The sequence below is a fragment of the Propithecus coquereli genome, unplaced genomic scaffold, assembly GCF_000956105.1.
Source record: "Propithecus coquereli isolate 6110/MARCELLA unplaced genomic scaffold, Pcoq_1.0 Scaffold34, whole genome shotgun sequence".
NCBI classification, from domain to species: Eukaryota; Metazoa; Chordata; class Mammalia; order Primates; family Indriidae; genus Propithecus; species Propithecus coquereli.
The window spans coordinates 5,843,026-5,864,934 of NW_012149063.1; the positions used below are offsets into that span (position 1 = coordinate 5,843,026).

At 41.5% G+C, this 21,909-nt stretch overlaps 1 protein-coding gene across 4 annotated transcripts in view; it reads left to right on the forward strand.

Moving 5' to 3' along the window:
- Positions 1 to 21,909, forward strand: part of RAPGEF4 (Rap guanine nucleotide exchange factor (GEF) 4) — a 298,433-nt gene that overhangs the window by 222,775 nt on the left and 53,749 nt on the right. For all 4 annotated transcript variants that reach the window (XM_012650785.1, XM_012650786.1, XM_012650787.1 and 1 more), the window contains 5 exons: positions 11,149 to 11,233; positions 12,947 to 13,007; positions 14,541 to 14,617; positions 15,031 to 15,177; positions 17,101 to 17,216. In XM_012650785.1, the coding sequence (XP_012506239.1) occupies positions 11,149 to 11,233; positions 12,947 to 13,007; positions 14,541 to 14,617; positions 15,031 to 15,177; positions 17,101 to 17,216 (486 nt within the window). The remainder of the gene's footprint in view (positions 1 to 11,148; positions 11,234 to 12,946; positions 13,008 to 14,540; positions 14,618 to 15,030; positions 15,178 to 17,100; positions 17,217 to 21,909) is intronic.

Consider the following 21,909-nt stretch of genomic DNA (forward strand, 5'->3'; position numbering starts at 1 on the left):
TATGAGACAGACATTCAAACTCTACACATGTACACATCTCTATCTCTTTTTTTATTTGCTGATAATCTTTGAAGCTACTACTTTATTTTATTTAAATGGAAGGAAAACAAGCTTAGTTGATCAAGAATTGCTTTCCTTGAAGAGACCAACTGAGCACTTTGCTCCTGGAAACTGAAGACGCGTTCAAAGGTCCTGGAAATGTTGATTTTTTTTTTTTTTTTTTTTTTTTGCTGCTCACACCGCGGAGTCATTAAGAAATGTGGAGGCGTGAAATGCATTGACTCCATATCAGATATGTGTTGTGAGGTGTAAAGTGGAAGGCAACAATTTAAGATGGATCAAATGACATGAGAAAATGCCGTGGGAAGAGGAGGGGAAGAGTAACGCAAGATGGTCCCGCAGAGGCAGGGGAAAGACCGCCTCCCTGCTATTCCACACACTTGCTCTAGAGGGCACTTGAGAGGCTGTGTATTGTCTCTTAATTAGCAGAACCTGTTTTAATAGGATCTTTATTTGTCCAAACTGTTTTCGAGGGTGTGAAATTTCAAATCCTGATCATTATAGAGGGATTTGTTTCCTCAGGGGATCCCAGATTAGCAAAACCAAAATCAGTGGGGATTAGGGTTTTGATTTCTGTTGGGATGTGCCCAGAGAATGTTCACAGTCGTGAAGTCCATCCTCAGATGCTAATCAGATGAAAAGAAAAACATAAGAGCTCAATCTTACGAAATAAAATCATTCACTTTGAATCCTTCCCTTCACTGCATGACAAACTTTGCCTCTGTTCTTACTGGAAAGATTTTTGTGCCCAAAGTGAAAGCTTACAGAATTTACCTGGATAAATGATTGCATTAAGCGGGTCATGTCTTGGGTATGGATCTTCCTCTCGCCTGTAAAAGCAGTCTACCACTTACTCCTCGCGTCTGCAGGCCCAGGAAACCAACCACTGGATTGCTACTTTTAAGTTTCAGATTTGGGAGAGAGGAGGATGGACTTTGCTGCCCATCTACAGTTGACGGTTCATTATGAGATTACCTCAAGTTTTCACTGACTGTTTATTGTTAATGTCAATCTGTTCATTGTAGGAAAGTTGGAAACCACTGACAAGAGTTAAAGATGAACAGATAATACCTGTAGTCAAATCTCTCCGAAATAATTGCCGTTAACATTTTGGTGCCTATCCCTCTGGATATCTTTTAATTCTTAACTTTTTACGCTTAATACATCATCATGTTCTCCCTTAAACTTACATATTCTTTAAGGATGGAGTTTTTAAATAGATGGAGAGTAGTTTATCCTCTGAATGTTCCCTGACGGATTCAGTTTGTGATTGTTGGATGTTTTAGGTTGATTCTCAAGCTCTTTCTTCTTAAGAGCAGCAAAAAAATAATATTTTAGTGCTCTTCCTCCTGGAGCAAACAGTGAGCTCTTAGCCTAGCAGGGGCACAGGATTGGAGGTGGGGCAGAAAGATGCTGGGAAAGTTTCTGCAGGGAACTGCAAGCTGTTTCAACTGAGGAAGTGCCCTGCCAGGAGCGCTAGCGATGCAGCGCTGCTGAGAGTGAGGCGAGGTCCGGGCAGGGGTGTCTGCTATGCCTTCTATGTACCTTGGAAGTTGTTTTATAGCGACTCGGGGCACCACCGGAGAGTTTGAAAGGGATGGGTAGTATGGTCAGATCTGCAGTAGGTCGGTTTCTCTGCTATCTCTGAAGAATGGATTGGAGGGATCAAGACGAAAGACAGAAAGCCAGATAGTGAGTTTTGTGAGAGTACATTTGTTATATTTTGGGGGTTTTTTGTTTGTTTTTACCCGATGCCACCAGAAAAGCAACATGTGTTATATTTTGAGAATTTAACGACAGCCTTTGAGATACATGCATTTGACCCAAGAGTCTGCTAAATAAAGTGAAAGTAATACTAAGCACAAGTGCTCTGGATTCTATTCTTATCAGCTTACCATGAAGTCATCCAACATCTCTAGGGTACAAATTTCTTAGGCTATAAAATAAATTTCATAATACCTGCTTACCCTCACCCCTCTTCACAAGGGGATTTTAAATGGAAACACAGTGCAACTGTATTTAGTCAGAGCCAACATTTATTGAGCACACCTGTGCTAGGCATTGTGCGAAACAATTATTTAACTCAATTCTTTCAACAAAGCTATGAGGTAATTAATTAATATTATTCACATTTTATGGATTAGGAAACAGAGGCTTAGGCTAAGTCTATGGTTATCCAGAAAGTGTTGGACTCAGGATTTGACCCCAGTCTGTCTGTGTTCTACCACTTGCCATGGTCCAAAGGGGTTCAGAATGCCTCATGGGTTTAGGCTTTGAGCATTGTTGAGAAAAGATGTCATGGAAATTTGACTTAGAAATACAATAATTATTACAGGTCAGGTTTGGTGGCTCATGCCTGTAATCCCAGCACTTTGGGAGGCCAAGATGGGAAGATCTGTTGAGGCCAGGAGACCAGCCTGGGCGATATAGAACTCATCTCTACAAAAAAAAAAAAAATTAGCTAGGCATGGTGGCACATGCCTGTAGTCCCAGCTACTCAGGGAGCTGAGACAGGAGAATTGCTTGGCCCCAGGAGTTCGAGGCTGCAGTGAGCTATGATTGAGCTATAGCACTCCAGCCTGGATGACAGGGCGAGACCCTGTCTTTAGGAAAAAAAAATTATTACAGACTAATCTCATCTTATTAAATTATTACCATACAGACCTGAATAGAGTACAAGTATACCATCTACTGTGGAAAAAAGTCTTCTAGTATGGGAGATACCTGGATGTGCCACTAATCCCTAGTAAGTTATGATGGTGATGATGAAGATTGTTCTTTCCTAGTAGAGTTATATGCTTCTGGAGCCTATAATTATTTTATTTTTATCTTCTATCCTGAGCTTTACTATGTATTGTCAACGGCAGAGTCCAACTGGCCATTTGGATGTAAAGTTTTAAAATCCACTACTGAACTGATTCCACAGAAACGAAGTGCTTTATTGTTTTAATTGCCTATGATTAGTGTAGCCAGAGTACATACAGGATGCCCAGTTAAACTGGAATTTCAGGTGGACAGTGAATAATTTTTTGATATAGGTATGTTTCATGCAATTTTTTATTTGCTAACTCTGGCACCTGACTTATAATAATCTGCTTCTTTTCACCACTCCCTTGAGTGTTGCTGGAAAATTTAGTCTAAAGGTAGCACAGAAACCACTGACAACCCACAGCTCTGGGCAGAATAAACTTACTCCATGGCAGTCCTCTAGCCAGAACCACAAACAAAACTTAATAACTAATATTTAAATAGCACTATATAATTTATATAGTGATCTCACATCCCTCCCCTCATTGAACCACTAAATAGCTCTGTGAACTAAGTAGGACTAATTATAATCCCCTATGTACAGAAGAAGAAATTGAGCTTAGTAGATGCCAAATGCCTTTCTTAACATCATATTAACAGTATTTGTGGCTGAACCCAACTGACCCAAATCTTCTTATTCTAAGTCCAATTTTATTTCTTCTTTTTTTCTTTCATTGACAAAATTCTTTCCTCTCTGCTAGATTGCCTCGAGTTTTTCTTCTCTAGGGAATTTACTGAGTAAGCAGTGAAATGCCCCCCAAAATATGGATAATCCATCTGTCCCTGATTAATTAAGAATGGAATTTTTGCAAAGAAAAAGTAACAATGCATCCATATGGCACCTCCTCAAAAAATGGTTTCATTTTCTATCTCACATATATATGGTACACTCAAAGGCAGGTTGTTATACTGTCTGACTCCATCCAAATTTGTTTGTTCTTCTCAACTTGCTGCTTAGGTGTTTTAAAGAAAACTGTGTATAGTTGTACCTTTTCAAAGGTTTAATATTAAACTTCTAGAGTATCCTCACAGTAAACACTTTTGCAGGAAGAATGTTGGGCATATTCACTTTCTAAACATGATCAAACCACATTGTCCTAAAAACTAGAAACAGTGCTCGGAGGCCCTGAATTCTGAAACCCTTATCTTATGTCCTGATGGGGATAACTTCATTTCTCACAAATATTCTTAAAGCTTTTGCCCTTTATTGCAATTATAGACTGTATTCATTTCTAACTTCACCAAGAAGGAAACAAGCCTGTGTACACAAGCTTTGCTTTCAGAACTAGAATATAAACTTAAAATGTCCTTTTTTGAGTGGATAAGGTGAGCAGGTGGTGGCATGGCAGGTAGCTGAGCAGACAGAGCAGGGCAGGACACTTCAAATGTCCAGTCACCAGGCTCCTGACACTTAAGAAGCAGAGGTCCCGGGAGGTGAAGCAAAGAAAAAAACATATCTTGCTGGTTTTACTGGACACGGAGGTGCAAAATCATTCCATGCTTTCCTTTACGGGAAGCACAAGAGGTGAGATCTTAAGAAGGTCTTAATAGTGTTGGAAAATGATCCAAATTTGAGAAAGGACTTAGAAGTCAGAGAATCAAGTAGGCTGAGATGAAGTGTTGCATCAAAAATAAAGCATCCTCTCCCTCCAAAAAAAATGAAGCATGCGGGGGTTTTTTTGTTTGTCTTTTGGGAGTTTTTTGTGTTTTTTTGAAGCTGGACTATAGCTTATGTAGATATTTATAATGTTGACTTCTCTGGGTATTTTCTTCATGTTCCATGGTCTACTAGGCAACAGGTCTAGAGGAACTGGGTTATTTGCTTTCTTACCTGCATATTTTACCACTATGCCAATGTGCTGCTTGGTGGCTGGAAGAATCCTTCATTTTATCCACGTTCCAATAACTGAGGAGCTCTGTCTCTGACCTTGATAAATTCCTTGATAAAACTGTATTTACCAGCAGCTTCCAATATCACCTGAGCCCTCCCATCCTTTAATGTATAAACTGCTTCTCCATCCATCCCCGTTTATTATCTTGTCTGTAACTAGACATTGCTGCCAGAATGCATCCCCTGCAGAAACTAGGCCTTTCCACAGCGGGATCCGACAAATCCACATCAATGTGGCACCACGCAGATTTGTAAAGAAGCAGGGATGCCTAATATCTCTCCCTGTGACATCTGGAGAAGGACAAGTAAAGACCAGGTACATTCACCGGCTGCCACTCAGAGCAGCCGGAGAGTCAATTCACTTCCCCGGCCTTGTAGGTTACTCTTATGAAGGTACCTGGGAGTTCTCTCCTCCCGCTCGGGCCCAGTGTTCCCTTTACTCTTGAAAGCCAAATTGCCTTCAGTCCTTGGGACCCTTTCATTACTGTTTGAACAGGCTGGGGGCCGATTTGCGGGATCTCGTCTCCATTTTTTCCCTGTCACCCCCGTAAAGACCAAAGCATGAAAGGTGCTTAACGCCACTGTTTGCCACCAGAAACCCGCTTTTAAAATGCGACTTTGTTCAGTGATTGTGGTGGGGACCGCTCTGTTTTAGATGTTATCGGGTGCTCTCTGAGGGGTGGGGTAGATGAAGGGAGAACCTTTGTCTGATGCCAGAGTAGAGAGGTGAGCCTTTTCTGCGACGCTAGATGGCACGGCAGCTCTGAGGCGGCGGCCTCGGAGAGGCTGAGCTGGTTTCTGTCGTTGCTGCCACCAACACTGAGATCCACGGGGCTGGGAGGGGGCTCACATTTTGATTCTCTTAGGTGGGCATAGGTTGCCCAGACTGACTTTTGCTCCATCTGGCCTCCTCCCTGGGATTTTCGTCGACTTTCAATCCTAATGACAGGTTGAGGCCCCTGAGGGACACAGTGGCCTGGCTTGCGGCAAACCTCTCACGAATGCTTTTGTTGCTTTGCTAACTGTGAATGCACTCATTTTTTAAAGTAAGTCTCTTCACACCTTGCAGTCCTGACTTCTCTCACCTCATTAAAACATTTCTGTAAACAGGACCAAAAAGTTCTTTGCTACCTGAGCGGATTGCCAAATGACAGTGGCCTGCCCTGTGATGACATTGACCACTTCAGACCACAGGGTTGGTTTTTGGTTCTTGTTGTGGTTTTCTTTTTTCCCTTTCATTTTGGATGCTGTTTAAGACTCAGAGACCAAACCGTTTTTAGGCTTCATTCCATTCTGTTTCAAACAGCTGCCACGGATCTCTCTAGGGCATCCAGTGAGTCCCCGTGGAAGTCTTTGTTGATGACTGTGTTGGTTATTGCTGAACGGAAGACCAAGGGATAGAGCAGGCTGCCACATAGGTGTCTATACAGGTGCGGCCATGGCACCCCCAACAGAGCTTGCCCTGAAGGCAGTGGGGGCCGACCCTGCAGTGAGACAGGTTGCCTGGCAGGCGCTGCTTCAGGACAGGTACGTGGGGGAGCAGGTAGACTCAGGCGTCCCCCTGCCTCTCACTAGTTGCCAAAATTAAGAGGATTTCCCAGGGATGGAGGCTTTCTGTGCACTTCCCTCCTGGGAGAGCTGCCACCTTCTCCTCCTCTGTGCCTCCCAGAGGGCCCCGGGGTTTCATTCGCTCTGTTCTGCTTCTCTCAGCCTCTAGTGCTCACCCTGTCCTCCCCACGTGTCTGTCTTAGAGAACAGGTCGCAGGTTTTTGCCACTGTCCACTGCTCAGTGTGACAGGCGTGGGAGGGCAGGGGCCCGGCTGCCTAACTGACCTGACATCACTCTCTCCTACCCTCTGTGCTTGCCAATGGGTGCTGAGCTGGGGCTATGGCCAGTCAGACATTCTGTTCCTATCTGTTTTCTATTATCCAAGAATTCCTAAAACTGGTCTGCAGATAGTACTAGTTTGTTGTTTGTGGTGATGGCTTTGCTTGTTTGTTTCCCAGTGCTAGTTTGCATGTTAATACAGCTTTTCTATCAAATCATGAGCATGGCAGACAAAAATCTGGCCAAAAAGGGGGCCCAGCCCAACAGGTGCTATCTGTTGGTTTTGGATGGACCTCCATCCAAACCCCCACTGATCTTGACACAGTTAAATGGAGCAACTTCAGCTGGTCTAAGATGGTAATTTGTTCCTCACAACTGGATGAATAAATCTATAATCCTAAGGAAAATATACCTTTTCTGTCATTTTAAGGGACTTGGAGTAAGAGGTGAGGTCCATCATCTTCATCTTCTCTCCTCCCTCTATCAATAATTAACTATTTAGGCCGGGTGCGGTGGCTCACGCCTGTAATCCTAGCTCTCTGGGAGGCCGAGGCAGGTGGATTGTTTGAGCTCAGGAGTTCGAGACCAGCCTAAGCAAGAGCGAGACCCCGTCTCTACTAAAAATAGAAAGAAATTAATTGGACAACTAAAAATATATAGAAAAAATTAGCCGGGCATGGTGGCGCATGCCTGTAGTCCCAGCTACTCGGGAGGCTGAGGCAGGAGGATCGCTTGAGCCCAGGAGTTTGAGGTTGCTGTGAGCGAGGATGACGCCACGGCACTCTAGCCCTGACAACACAGTGAGACTCTGTCTCAAAAAAAAAAAAAAAAAATTAACTATTTGCCATGACACAAATGCATCTTGTATCAAAACTGAGTTGTGTCGCGGATACGTTGTCCTACTTAACCTCAGTAGGAAGGATAAGAGCATCAGTCCTCTTTCCCTCGGGCCATAAAATGAGAACTGGCCCATGATACTGCTGCCATCTCCCTTGGGCAGACCCTGAATTAAGCATGAATTATAATGAGATATATTGAACACGCACCCTGGTAATAATACCAGACTGTATTTGTGCTATATTTCCAGTATATACACTTCATGTACATTAACTCATTTGACTTTTACAACAATCCTGTGCATTATTCTTATTTTACAGATGCAGAAACAAGGCATGAGACCAGTTGGGCAACTAGGAAGTTCATGATTTAGATCTCAAATCCAGTTTCTGTTTCCAATCCAGTGCCCTGTGCACTACGAGATACTGCATTTCTTGAGAAGAGCTGTCTAGGGTTATGGATATTTAAGCAAATAACATTCATCACAGTATGTTATAATTATCATAGCAGCAGGACCATATGCTATGGAAGAATAAAGGCTGGAGAAAACTGGAGAGATGACATCTGAGCTGGGCTTGAGGCAGAAAAAAAATGTCTTCTGCAAAGACAGGAGCATGCAAAAAGTCTTGGAAGCACAAAAACACTTAACATGTTTGAGGAATGGAGAGATGCCTGCTATAGCTGGGATAGAGAATGTGGCTATCAGGGAAGGTGTTGAATAGAGGGGAGGTAGATGTGTCTGGAAAAGTAAATCAAGATCTGGTTTTATGGAGCCTTGTGTGATGGTGAGAGAGTACTTCTGGATAGATTGAGCTGGTGGTTCTTGTGGGTTATCTCTGAACAGATAGCCAGGAAGCCACTGGCACTCAGACAAGAGGGCTATTTGGAGATAAAGATTTAGGTCTCACCATTATCTAGATGGAAGTTGGGGATTTTTCCCGGGGAGAAAAGGTAGAACAAAGCTTTGGGAGCAGAGCACAATGCAAGAGGTGGACAAAAGAACAACAAACCACATTGAGAAGAAATGTTCAGAAAAGCAGGAAGGAAGCCAGGAGGGCAGGAGTGTGGGGGAGGAGAGAGGTTCAGGGAGTGCTCAATGATGGCGGGCAGCGGGGTAATGGAGTATGTTTCAAAAGGAGCTTGAATTTTGCCATCTTTACGTCGTTCCCCCACACTTGGGTGCAGGTCCTAAGACTGACTGTAATGGCTCAAAGGTCAACCTTGAACTATTAATACTATGTCAAATTTTTAGTATATGACATTGAAGGTCTGACAGTTCTTCATCATGTTTCAAATCTTAGATGAAATACAATTATTTTTATTATCTTGATATTTGTAGATTCTAAAGGCAGCATTTTTTAAAAAATCCATAATAGTCGATCAATACAGGTTTCAGATTGATTTTATATAAGCACTCTCCCTATACTGGCAGAGATCTGCTCCCAAGTTCCAACTTTGAATCTGTCAACATTTTAGAGCTAAATTCTAAACCTTTCTTTTCCCAGCTAAATTTTTCTCCTCCTCTGATAACAGCCCAACCCATGGAGGTGAGAATGAGACTTGGTGACTGTTTTCTCTTGTAGCCAAGCTTCTAGGAGGGTTCCATGCTGTTTGTGGCTGATGTCAAGTAGCAAGAACAGCAGGGCTGCTCCTCAGGCTGAAAATCCCTAATCCTATTATGCCTACCTTGAGACTTTCACATTAGCTGCCTTTATAGTAGTAGATGGACAAAGGTGACTTGATTGACTTTTAAATCCCCAAGGGTCCCAGTTTCAAAATCCCCATGTCTAAGTCAAGTATAGTAGATGAGGCCTCTTGCTGAGAAGGCCTGGCTCCTTTGGAGCCCCTGTGGCCACAGCTTGTCTTCAGTGTCTACATGGGTCCCACACTTTCTGGGTTCCACCATTAAGCGCTAGATTGGTGTGCAGTTGTGTCCTTCAGTGGTGATCCTTAGCAGGAGGTGAACCTGGCTGGTGTCTCCCGGGACATGGATTAGTATCTGTCTTTGTGCAGTCAGGATTAGGAAACATATCCCCCATTGATTCTATAAGAGAAGGTTATCGTATTCTTTTGTTCATGTTAAAGCTGTCCTTGTAAATGTAATGTGCAAGATAAGTTTTCTTCCTCCAATTAACCCCTGCTAGATCTGTCACCTTCCCTGTATTATAATATGATTGCAGAATTGTTTAATCCAATTAACTATTTTTAGAATGTTTGCAATTCAGTTTTGATTACTCAGAGTACTTATCTAAAATGGATTAAGCTTCAGATGTAATTTGCTAGGCCAAATGTCATACTTTATTTGTTAAGTTTGTTTAACTTTTTATGCAAGTCTTTGAGTTTTGAATATTACTTTGCTGGATTTGTTTTTTTTCACTTACAATCTTCACGTTTGCTGCTTCCATTAGCTCTCATAACATCTCTCTTAGGAAGGCATTATCCTCAGTTTTCAGTTGAGAGTAAGACTTTGATGCCACACAGCTGGTGAACTGAATGTGAGTTTGAACTTGGAACTTGATTGTCAGACTCTAAATCCAGTGCTCTTCTCAATACACCAAGGAGGCAGGAGGATCGCTTGATAATGGAATGATAGTACATAATCAGTAGCTCATTAAGATTTTAATGTTTCATATTGAATAATACTATAAATTGTTGGAATTTTAGGACAAAATGCATAAAATAGACTGACAATTATATAATAAGTAATGTTCATGCCTGCAGCAATTAGCTAAGAGTAACTGCTGCCTATCCATCAATGTATAGATTGTTTCTCATTTGAAACAACTTCCTCATTAGCTTGTTTTTAAGTTTCAAAAACATATTAGTTAGGATTCCTTACATTGCAGAGAGCAAAAAAGAATTCCAAATTACTGACCAATCATATCTTACCATTAATATAATTAAACACTATTAATGTATTCCAAAATAATTATAGATATGAAAAGTGATTAGGAATCTACTCAGTTTTGCAATGACAAAAATGTTCATAACACCATTCCTTAAAAGCATATTATTGGATACTAGTCTTATAATAAACTTTAGAATAAAAAACTTGATATAAACTAATTAACATCTCACAGACAGTGGTGGTCTGTGGAACACAGTTTGGGAAATGTGGACATATACCCTTTCTTACTAATCCCAGACACTAATACTTGCCTTCTTCTCATCTCAGGGCTGGGTAAGAAAGGCTGAGTCCGTATACATCCTATATTTGGGTCCTCTGGAAAAATCAAATTATATAACCCAAGGTAACAATTACAGAGCATTATTATTCTGCTAGGCTAAGATATCATACAATATCCTAAGGAATTTGGATCAATTGTGAAGTTGATTAAACCAATTGTTTCTAGTGGTGTTAAAAGACAAGTTTTGTCATTGATTAAGGTGGTAATGAAGAACAATTTTTTAGAGCAATCATCTACAAAGTGGGAGATAAATTAGTCAATCTCAATGTGCATGAGGATGCTCTTCCCTCCACTGAGACTGGAAGAGAAGGGATCCTGTGCACTTCAGATTTCTTCCGTATCCTTCCATAAAGGAACACGTTCATTTCAAAAAAATCCCTGTAGGGGTTATAACAGCACAATCGCTCCTTCTGCCCATATCTTTTTATGTAGAAGAAATCCCTGAGCATGTTACTGACCCCTGAACCCAGTTCCATATTTGAAGCCCTAGTGATGTCCGTTTTTTCATTATTTCCTCTTTACTTTGTTCTTTATAGACCTGGCCAGAGGACGGTGGATGACCTGGAGATCATCTACGAAGAGCTCCTTCATATCAAAGCTTTATCCCATCTGTCTACCACAGTAAGTGATCTCTCAGTTGAGCATGGTAGGGGGACTTTGAGTGAAATGCATTGTTAGGACAGGAGGAGAATATTATGGTATGGCAGGGGTAGATAGGAATACCTGAATTCCAGCTCCTAAATCACCTCTGCTCTCTCTTACAAGATGCTAAGGAAATTATACCCAAGAACAGTCACCAAAAGGGGATCAAGTATTATCATGTTGTTAGACCTAAACCCTAAAGCAGGCTGATGTGAGTGGGATTAGAACATGTGCTTCATCCTTCTATATGTGAATTTTGGAACTTGTACACTCAGATAAGAGTGCCAGGCCTTGGGAGGGGCTCTGAATCCCTGCCCTGACATATGGAGCCAGAGGGAGGAAGAATAGAAGTCTAGATGCCCTGTTCTGCCTCAAGGGGCCAACTCCACCAAGCTTTGCTGCCCTATTGAGAAAGGAAGCAGAAAGCTCGAGAGAGCATCAGGTCGAATATGTTAGGGCACGATAGCACTCCCTCCTGATACAAAGTGACCCAATGGCTGTAGCTGATTCTGAACTTTTACCCAATTAGGGATTTGGGAGACAGAAATTTTGGCCTCTGACTAGGGATAGAAGCACCTTCTTCCATAGAAATATGATTTCAAGGCAACACACATCTCCTACATGCTCATAATTCAAGAAGAAGGAGAAGGAGGTGGTTTCAACTTTCACAGATTATATTCTGAGGCCCCTAAGAAACATCTACATTTGTCTTTCATTCCCAGCTCACTCAAGGTGATGCTGCTACTTCACAGTGGCAGAACCTGCTCTGGAAGCTTGCTCACCTACATGGACTATCCAGGGGAGGGGCCCAGCCCGCCTCCCCACCCACCTACCACTGCCCTTGTCGTCCTCACTGTCTCCATGGTGGGGCAGGTCTAGTGCCTGGGAGCCTCACCTGGGGAGCCCCTGCATGGACAGGGACAAGCACCTGAGGCTGTGCAAGCTCATGCTGTGAGGGAAGTAAGGGAAGACCCCTTCTCTCTGCCTGCACTCCAAGTACCCAGCATGCCCCTGTTCTGACTTCCCCAGTCTTGGTGGAATTGAGAACATTGTGGGTCATCTCCTCTTCTACCCCAAACTCTAGGTATCCAGGCTGTGTGGTAAATTCTCAGATGCCTGGTTCTTAGGGAGATAGAGCCATCATTTGGGACCATAATTGAGATTTAAAAAAAAAAAAATTGGAATTTTAGCTATCTAGGAATAATTTGGAATTTTAGCTATCTAAGAATATAAATTTTCTCACTCATTTAAATTTAACTATTCAATGTCAAGACATTGAATTTTATGACATGTTTGCAGTAATGCATTATATGTGATGCAGGGAAGAGCCACTCATAGCAAAAGAATCATATGATGTCGATGGTCTCACCTCACCCAAGGCAGAAGATAGGCAGACTAGTTGGCTAGTTAATGCATGTGGGACTGTGTTTTAAACGGTCTCTAAGGAGGTTGTCTGGTATGAATTGACTATAAGCTATTCTATAAAAATAACTTTTGTATGAGCTTTAAAAACCTAGAGGCAAATCCAGTGAAAGTGGTTCTAGATGAGCATAGCAGCAGCAAGTGACTCAAGAGACAACTGTTCGTTCGGGAAGCCAAGGAACATGCCACACCATGCTCAAGAAAGAACACAGGTTTCTCCTCCCAGGTCTCCAGATCTGGCCTTTCCACTTCTTTCTTTTTTTCTTCTAGGTGAAACGGGAGTTAGCAGGCGTTCTCATTTTCGAGTCTCATGCCAAAGGAGGAACAGTCTGTAAGTGAAAGCTGTCCTGGGCCCCGCCTGGCTGGCACACCCACCAGCACGTGCCATGAAAAGCCAGACTGCAAAATGCTCGGCCTCTTGGCCCCTGGTCTGACTTGGCAGTGTGTCCTGTGGCACTTTCATTGTCCTGAACCTGTGACTATTTCCAGCACATGTCAATTTTTCTGAAGTATGGTGGCTTTCTAGTACCAGCATGTGCAGGGGGCGCCAGCCTGAGTCTCACTCACTCTCTACCCTGCTGGCTCAAGGCTGTGTTTAAGGAGGGCGGAAGTTGCTCCTCTTCAGGCTGGACCCGAGGCAGTGCCTTTCCCAGTGACCTTGCTCCGGTGTGTGGCTTTAGGAGAACTAACCTATTTCTTGAGATTGCCATTTAGAATGGTATGTGAACTATCCTGCTTTCTTTTTCTTCTCTCACCTTCACTAGAGGCTCCAAGCCTGAGAGAATTTCTTTGCCCCAAATACTTATGCAGCATTTAATATTTTTTATCCTTATGGTTGCCGATGACTTATTCTTTTTTCTCTTTTATTTTATTTTATTTTTTTCTTTCAGACTTATTAGTTATTTTCATTTCATTATAAAATATTTCAAACAAAAATCGAGAATCTTACAAACACCTTTTCAATCTTTATCAAACATTATGCTATTTTTTCATGTTTTCTAAAGAATGAAATTATACATTTACAGTTGAAGGCCACTTATTCCCTCCTTTATCCCGTTCTTCTCATTCCCTCCCCAAGGTAACTCCTACCTAAATGAGGGGTTATCATTCCAGCTTATTTTTTAAAAAATATAGTCAGTCCTCCATATCTATGGGTTCACACTCATGGATTCAACCAATCGAGAATCAAAAACATTCAAAAAAAAGAAAATGGGTAGTTGCATCTGTACCAAATGTGTACAGATTTTTTTTCCTTGTCATTATTCATTAGATAATATAGTGTAACAACTATTAATATTTACATAGCATTTACATTGTATTAGGTATTATAAGTAATCTAGCAATGACTTAAAAGGGAGGATGTGCATAGGTTAGATGCAAATACTACACCACGGATTTGCGCGTCTGTGGATTTTAGTATCCGTGGGAGGTCCTGGGGCCAATTTCCCACGGATACACGACTGTACGTAGGTATGTATCTATAAACAACATGTGGTGCTGACTTGCATGTTTTTGAACGTTACAGTACTGGTCAGATTACTTTTAAAAACTATGTTTCCATGGCGTAAATTCTGATGAATTGTGGGGGAAATGTGTATGGCTTTAAGAAATGGATTGCTGCTAAATTGATATCTAGTAAAAACCTGTCTTTTAGAGCATAGCAAGGAATGCAGTGTTTCTCTTTCTTTCATTTTCTATAAAAAAGGAAATAATATGCCACCTGAATAAGTTAGTATTTGCCAGTGCTTTTTTTCATATTACGTATTTATAATTCTGGGGACTTAAAATGATGATTTGATAAGCTGTAATTTATATTGATGTGCTACTATTCTTATCATAAGTCTTTTCATCTTTTTGTGTCTAGTGTTTAACCAGGGGGAAGAAGGTACCTCCTGGTACATTATTCTAAAGGGATCAGTGAATGTAGTCATTTACGGCAAGGTATATATATCTTTTTCTTTTTGAAACTTTATTACGCTCCATTTACTAGTGTGGCTTTAAGTATTAGCAATGTAGTGCTATAATTAAACTTGCAACAACATTGTTACTGGATGTAGAAATGGCATTATTGCATCTTTAATCATAAATTATCTCAATTATTATACTCAAAGTAGTATTGTACTTTCTGGGGCTTGTCTCCTTATGGATTACAGTGTATACGTTTAAGTTAGACCATAGACCGTATTACACAATGAGAAAGAACTGAAACGTTATAATTGAATTCTATAATCCTCTAGGTTCAGCCTGTTTATATCTACAGTGTTTTAGGGGAAAGTGGGTCTTGTGGTGAGAGGTGGGCGGGTGTCTGCTCCATTTCAGGGATCATCTTCATCTGAATGCCCTCCTCTTTGCAGGGTGTGGTCTGCACCTTGCACGAAGGAGACGACTTTGGCAAGTTAGCACTAGTGAATGACGCCCCGCGAGCTGCCTCTATCGTCTTGCGAGAAGATAACTGCCATTTCTTAAGAGTAGACAAGGAGGATTTCAACCGGATCCTGAGGGTGAGTCCAAAGCAATGCGTGGGTGAGGGACAACCCATTTTGCCTTTTGCCAAATGAGTGAAGATTTGCACCTAGTGTTAACGGAAGGGTCCTGTGATGAGTGAGTGCTCTAGGAGCAAAGGGCTTTGTTGCAAACCTGGCATGTTCACTGTGCTGGTTTGCATTCTGGGACCCAGAGGTGATATTCTGGTAAAGCTGCAAATGGAGAATGTTATGCTGGGCTAAGTCCTTCTGCACACACCTGTACTGGTTCATGAGCATTGATGATAAATAGAGACTGCCTTGGCAAAACGTCCCAGTCTGAGAAGTTTCTCTCTGACATGCGGGCCATTCTTCCCTCTTTGTGCCCTTCCACATTCTACTCTCCAACACAGTGGCAGCGCCCCCAGCCTCATGCCTTTCTCTAGCCTAGACTTTCCTTGTCTCCACCTCCTATCTCTTCCCAGATTAGAATCTTTTTCATGTCATCACACACCATCTTGATTTATTGAGTGATTACATTTTAATGGGAATTAACGTCAGTAGTGGTTGCCCCAACCAAGCATTTTCACTTTCAAGTTCTTTATCTCAAATTGTTTCAAACTAAAGGAATTTCAGACATGGCAAGTAGAATAATCAGGGTGGTAGAGGGAGTCGTGCAGCTGCACTTAAAAGTTGACTCTGAAGATGAGCCTACTCTGAGCTTGTGGAGGGATTGTGAGAGTGGCCATAGGTAGAAGAGATGGTCCCTGGTCTCTCCCCACCACACAGTCCCCGGTCCCTTGGGAGAGATGACCCAGTTTCAGCTGGTAGAGTCCTGATTGTGGACCGCTGGGGATGATGACAATGTCCCATCACCCCTGGCCTCTCGGGTGGCCTGTGGTCCTTCCCACCCTCGCTGGAGCTCCCCTGGGAGGTCTTTCTAGGATCACTCTGCCCTCTTCCCTCCCCTGCTGACACACAGAGCAGGTTCCCTTCACTCCCTCTTGCAAATTAGCATCTTTCTCTATCCCATCCTAAAGTATTTAAATGTAGCTTTTGTGTTTTCCGTGCATTTCCATTATTTAATGATGGTTTACAACATCATTCTCCTGTCCTTAATATATGGACATCTGTCCCTGTGTACCCTTAAGCATTTGCCTGTGGTGGCAAAATTTCTGACAACAAAGTTTGTCTTAGGAATGCATTGTATTAACGCAAAAAAAGTTAAATTAAAATGTATACCATTGAATGATATTAAAAAAACACATGGAATTTGACTTGGTTTTTATCTGATATCTTTTAAAATGGGGGCCAAGTATTGAGGGAAAGCACATTAAAATTTTTAAATTAATTATTTAAAATGATATTGAAGTTCAGCGGTGAACTCTACTAACTCTTTGACATTTACACACAAGGAGTTTACACTTAGCCAAAAAATTCTTTGAAAGAATCAGATTAGGATCATTGATGTAATGTATAAAATCACTTAAAATAACTGAAAAGGATTCTTAACACAGTTCAAACCGATTTTTTTTTTTTTAAAAAAGTCTTTTGATTAGAAAGGTGCCCCACTTCTAAGGAAACTAAATACACTCATAAGAAAAAAGAACTTTGCTGAAGCTGAGTGCTATTTTCCACATATTTTTATAAAGAATAAATGCCTTTGCTCCCTTACTTTCCTCCTATACTATCCTCTTTCACAGGGTTCTCAGAGCATAACCACACTACTCTCTACTCTGCTGTTTTTCTGAAGAAAGGGTAAAAGCAGATTTTAAAAACACATGCCTCAAACCTCATCTGGTCCTCTTTCTGACCGTTCCAGCCCTTGACTTTGAAAATGACTTAATTTGTAGACGCAACAATTAGCATCACAAGCACCAAATGAGTTTCTGAAGCATTTTAAATTTTTTCATTGTCTGAGTAAATGGCAGCATCTGTATGTGGTGTAATTTGTATTTGCAGGACGTTGAGGCGAATACAGTCAGACTTAAAGAACATGACCAAGATGTCTTGGTGCTGGAGAAGGTCCCAGCAGGGAACAGAGCTTCTAATCAAGGAAACTCACAGCCTCAGCAAAAGTATGTTTGCATCCAACACTGTAATTGCCAGACTGTGATTAACCTTTTCACATGGTATCATCATTTCTACAATAGCATGTTCTCCTTTTTTGTGGAAGACAGCAGTGTGTGTGACTTTTTTCTCTCTATTGACTAATCACACATCTTGTGGAGTATAATGTATCCATTTCTGGCACTGCATTGAGCTTGGTGCTGCCTAGAGTAATTCTGGAGAGAATATTCCTCTGCTCTAAAAACCATTCTCTGTACCCAGTGTTCAACTGTAATAGCTTTGGAATAGAAGGCACGTGAGAGAACAATGGGAACAGGAATGCCAGGCAGCTCAAAGGATATGTAGGCCCCTAGGTGACGAGAACCTTTGGTATTTGAATTTCCTATGTAGGGTTTCTCATGAAGTGGTTATCCTGTTATCAGAATGAGTGTCTGATGGACACCAGATTTCAAATATAAAACAATCTGTTGATTGCAGCCTAGTAGCATCCATCTGGCCTTATTCATACTTATTCCTGCTAATGTCAAAGGGCATTTGCTTCTCATTTCTCAGGCCTCCTGTTTAACATGAGTCTTTTTCAGTATATGTATGCTGAGTTCCAGCCTTTGCCGAAACTTCCTACATAGGACTTTTTCATCAAATGTGCCCACATTTGAGTGGTAAGACAGAAGAACGGGAAATGTGGCTCTAAGAAATCACAAAAAATTGCAGAATCTAGTTTTTAAAATGGAGATTAATTTTCAATCATAGTGGAATAAAAACACCAATTCTGTAGCTAAATAAATGTCACCAAATAATATGTTGAAAGAGAATGCATCTCAAGTAATTTTCCTTTGTTTGCCAAATAAGTGGAGTGTTCCCTTTATCAAAACATTCACCGTAACTGATGAATTTTTATTGTTTGGACTAAAAGCCTAAGGCTCAGGCATTTTCATCTAGATGAATCAACATCTTTGCAAAGAGAGCAGGAAGAAATATGATATTAAATAGCCATAGTATGTTTTGCAGATTTTATCAAATCCTTATTAACCCCTTTTAAAAGATGGAGAAAATTAGGGTCAAAGAGGTAAGTTACTGGGCCAAGGTCTCAAAGCTCGCGACAGCAGAGCATGGATTCAGGTCTAGTTTGATCAACTTTCACACCTATACTCCTTCCTCCCAGCTTACTACAGCAAAATGCAATGTATAAAACCTACATCCTCCACACTATATAGTAAATGTTGTAAACCAGTATATTTCAAAAAAGCTGACATAAAAAGGACTATATAAAAGGCTAGTTTTCACTTACAAAACTATAAAATTACCATTGAAATTTCTTTATTTCTCTATCTTTTACTACTGCCCATTCTTGGAAATGTCCTCGCTCAGATGTTTTTAACAGTTGTCCCTCCAGCCCACCGAGGAGGATAAGAATGAAAACTTTTTTTATGTGAAGTTTGGGGCTGTCCCCAGTGATGTTCTTTGGTGCCCTTAAAAAATAACTAGACCATTTTACAGGCTTAATCTACATTCTTTAATAATTATTCAGATGTCTCAGGAAAATGACGCTAACTGAAAACATAAGCTTGAGAATTTGTCTTAACCTGGAAACATTTGATCTGGAGGTCTCCTGGGGGTCCTCTTGCTTCACCTCTTCATATCCCTGGGGAAGGATCAAAAGCATTTGCTTGTTACAACATCTTCCGTTCAGGGTGTGCTCCAAATGTAGGTTTCTTATGAAATCAAACTAAAGGAGATAGAAAATGAGAAACCATGTGTATTAAATGTATTTTAGGCCTGTGTGTGATTTTCTATCACAGCGCCTAATTTGTCTCCTGTAGTCTAATCTGAATTTCTTATATAATTCAAAACCTTTTGCATATTTGTAGTAAAACCATCTAAGAAATATCAACGAGCACAAAATAAGACACCATGTAAAGTCACTTCCCTGAAAAAATGAAAAACTGTTCTCTCAAGGGGTCATTTTCCATGTTGCACTTTCCCAAATGAGACCAGAGTTGGTTGAAGAGGGGCACCATGTAAATGAATTTTGGGCTGATGTTCTGGACAACTTCCTTAACATGGCATGAACCATGTCTGTGGATGGACTTAAAATGTAGGAAGCTCTAGGGCCTCTCCTCAGAAATTGTCCTTTATGAGCTTAAAGAGGGTCACCATGTTGGTGCTGCTAATTATTTTTCCAATTCACTTGTTCCCTAAGAAGTCCAGAATAGTTTATGTATACATTTTAAACTTTCAAAACTGCTGGACTCTGCCCAAACCTGTCAACTCTGAGTGCGATATTAAAGTATCAATAAGAAGACAACATTTCTCATGTTGGGTAAATCAGATGGAGCCTTCAAACATTTACCATGTCAGATACCTTTCTGCTCTGTGGTTATGTGAGTTTAGTAAGAGAGAAAGAATTTGAAATGATCATACTGTTTTGGTGACTGTGTTGCTTTTTTCTTACTGTTTTCTCATTGCTCAGTTCCATCTTGTTTGTGAGAAGATAGTCTCTTTCAGGTCCCCTCCCCAACCCTTTTCTGTTCTAGGTGCAGATAGAAGTGTCCTCATTTGCAGGTTTGGTGCTGGGGAAAGATTTTCTGTCACAAGTTAAAAACCTCATAGCTTACATAATGTAACCCATTAAGGTTCACTTTTAATGTGGACTCAAGTAGCTCTTTCATGTGATAAACTGAAAAGAGCCATGCTGTTTGGTCTTTAAGTGGCCTTGACCTTATTTAAACAGAGGTCAAGCAGTAGCTGCCTGGCAGTGTCCAGCATGAAACAAAGCCATACATCATGTTTCAGCCAGACCCAGCGCCCCAAGACCCCAGAGGGCTGTGTCTGGCCAGAAGCTGCTGGTCCTCCCTCTTCGGAGTTGCCTGCCCTAAGGAAATGTCAACCCTAACTAACAGCCTTCTGTGGAGCTGAGAAGAGAGGCTGGGGTAAGGCAGCCATGGCAGCTATACCATGAGAGGAGTCTTTGGGAGCAAAAGAAAGCTCCCATAGGGTCTCCAGCAGCCAGGGGGGCAGAGCCTAGAAAGGCTGCTTGCTCTGGGTGAGGTGACAGGCTTGCCACTTTATTCTTTTTGACCAGCCATGATACCCTAGCTAAGGCATGTCTAAACAAAGAATACAGGAATGTGAAGCCAACCTTCTATCAGAATTCAACTTTTGACAAGGAAACACATTCATATTGATGTATCAGTCATGTAGCTTGCTACAGAGCCTCAACTATGAGCAATAGCTACCCCATGCCATATGAAGTTCCCCCGTTCAGTTTTCATGTTATGTAATGTATTTATACTTTTATTTAAACAAAACCCATTTTCAGAAACAAGCAAACAGAAAAGGCCTCTTTAGAGGAAGGTTTTCAATTACATGGAGAATTTCCTGTTCAGAATGAGCTCCAGTTAACTAGACCTTGTCTCCATCCGGAACGTCTTGCGGACAGGCGGAAAAGTGCCACGAGACACATGCTGGTCCCCCGAGGCCAGACAGACCTGGCTCATGTCAGAGATCTCGCATTTACTAACTCTGCGACCTTAGGCATGACACCTCCCCTTGCTGAGCAGTTTCTCCATCTGCAGAAGGAAGATAATATTTAAGTAGCAGGAGTAAACATGCCGACCTTATTCAGTGCCCGCCTAGTTGTCTGGAGCCTAGTAAAGACTCAACAGATGTTGAATGGTCTCTCTAACCCCGTTTCCTGATGAAGGTGGCCAGATGCCATTCCTCTTCCAGCTCATCTGGTGAGCGCTATCAATGAATCATGTGTTTCAGGAGTTGCTGAATGAACTGAGCAGTATTCTCCATTTAAGTGTTGAAAGTCATTTAGAGATATGCCCTCTCCTTTCCTCAAATATTCATTGCTTACAGAAGGAAAATCCATTGTCTTCTACCTTGTTTATTTTGAGAAAGGTATCATACTTTTGAGATAAAAGGAGGCCATTTTTTTCCTATCCCCTCAACCCCCTCCTCTAGGTTCTAAAGTCAGGTTTCCTCAAAGATTTAACTCTGTAGCTTCCTTTTGCTTCTGCACGTGCACTCACAGAACAGCTTGCCCTAATAGCCACCTTCCAGATAGACTGCATTAGCTACCTCATTCAGTGCCTCATTCAATACCAGGGGTGTGTCCCTCATGCTCCGATTCGCACGCACAGGGTCGTATGTTAACATGTCTCTTCTTCACCCCCTTGGGCAGTAGGTTGGGACCCTGAGACGTAATAATATGTCAGGGATGTTCTTGAGATCACAAAACACCTCCTCAAAGGTCTCAAACGGGCAAGGAAAGGGTGTCGGTGGGGAGGCAAAGAAAGCTGGGTGCTCCCAGAGCTGAGTTCCACCAGTTTTCTGAACAGTAGACGATTTTATTTTCCTTGTAGTCTTTCTTCCCTGTCACTTTGCTTTAAGTGAAATGCCAAGCGAAAGAGCAAAATCTGAGCTTTATAAGAGGAGCACCCAGATCATCTTAATGTACTTTGTCTACAGCTTTCACTTACTGTTTTGTCACTATCTTGAATATGACTTTAAAAGAACCCACGTTCAATTTAAAAAATTAATCCTGCCATATTGATTGAAGAACACACCATGGATGGATCTTCTGAAATAATGGCTAATGCCCCCCCCTCAGTAATTTATATTTGACACTGAAATAAATTATAGGGATTTTCTACTGCTGATTTATTTCCTGTTCATAATGTTACTGAGGTTGGT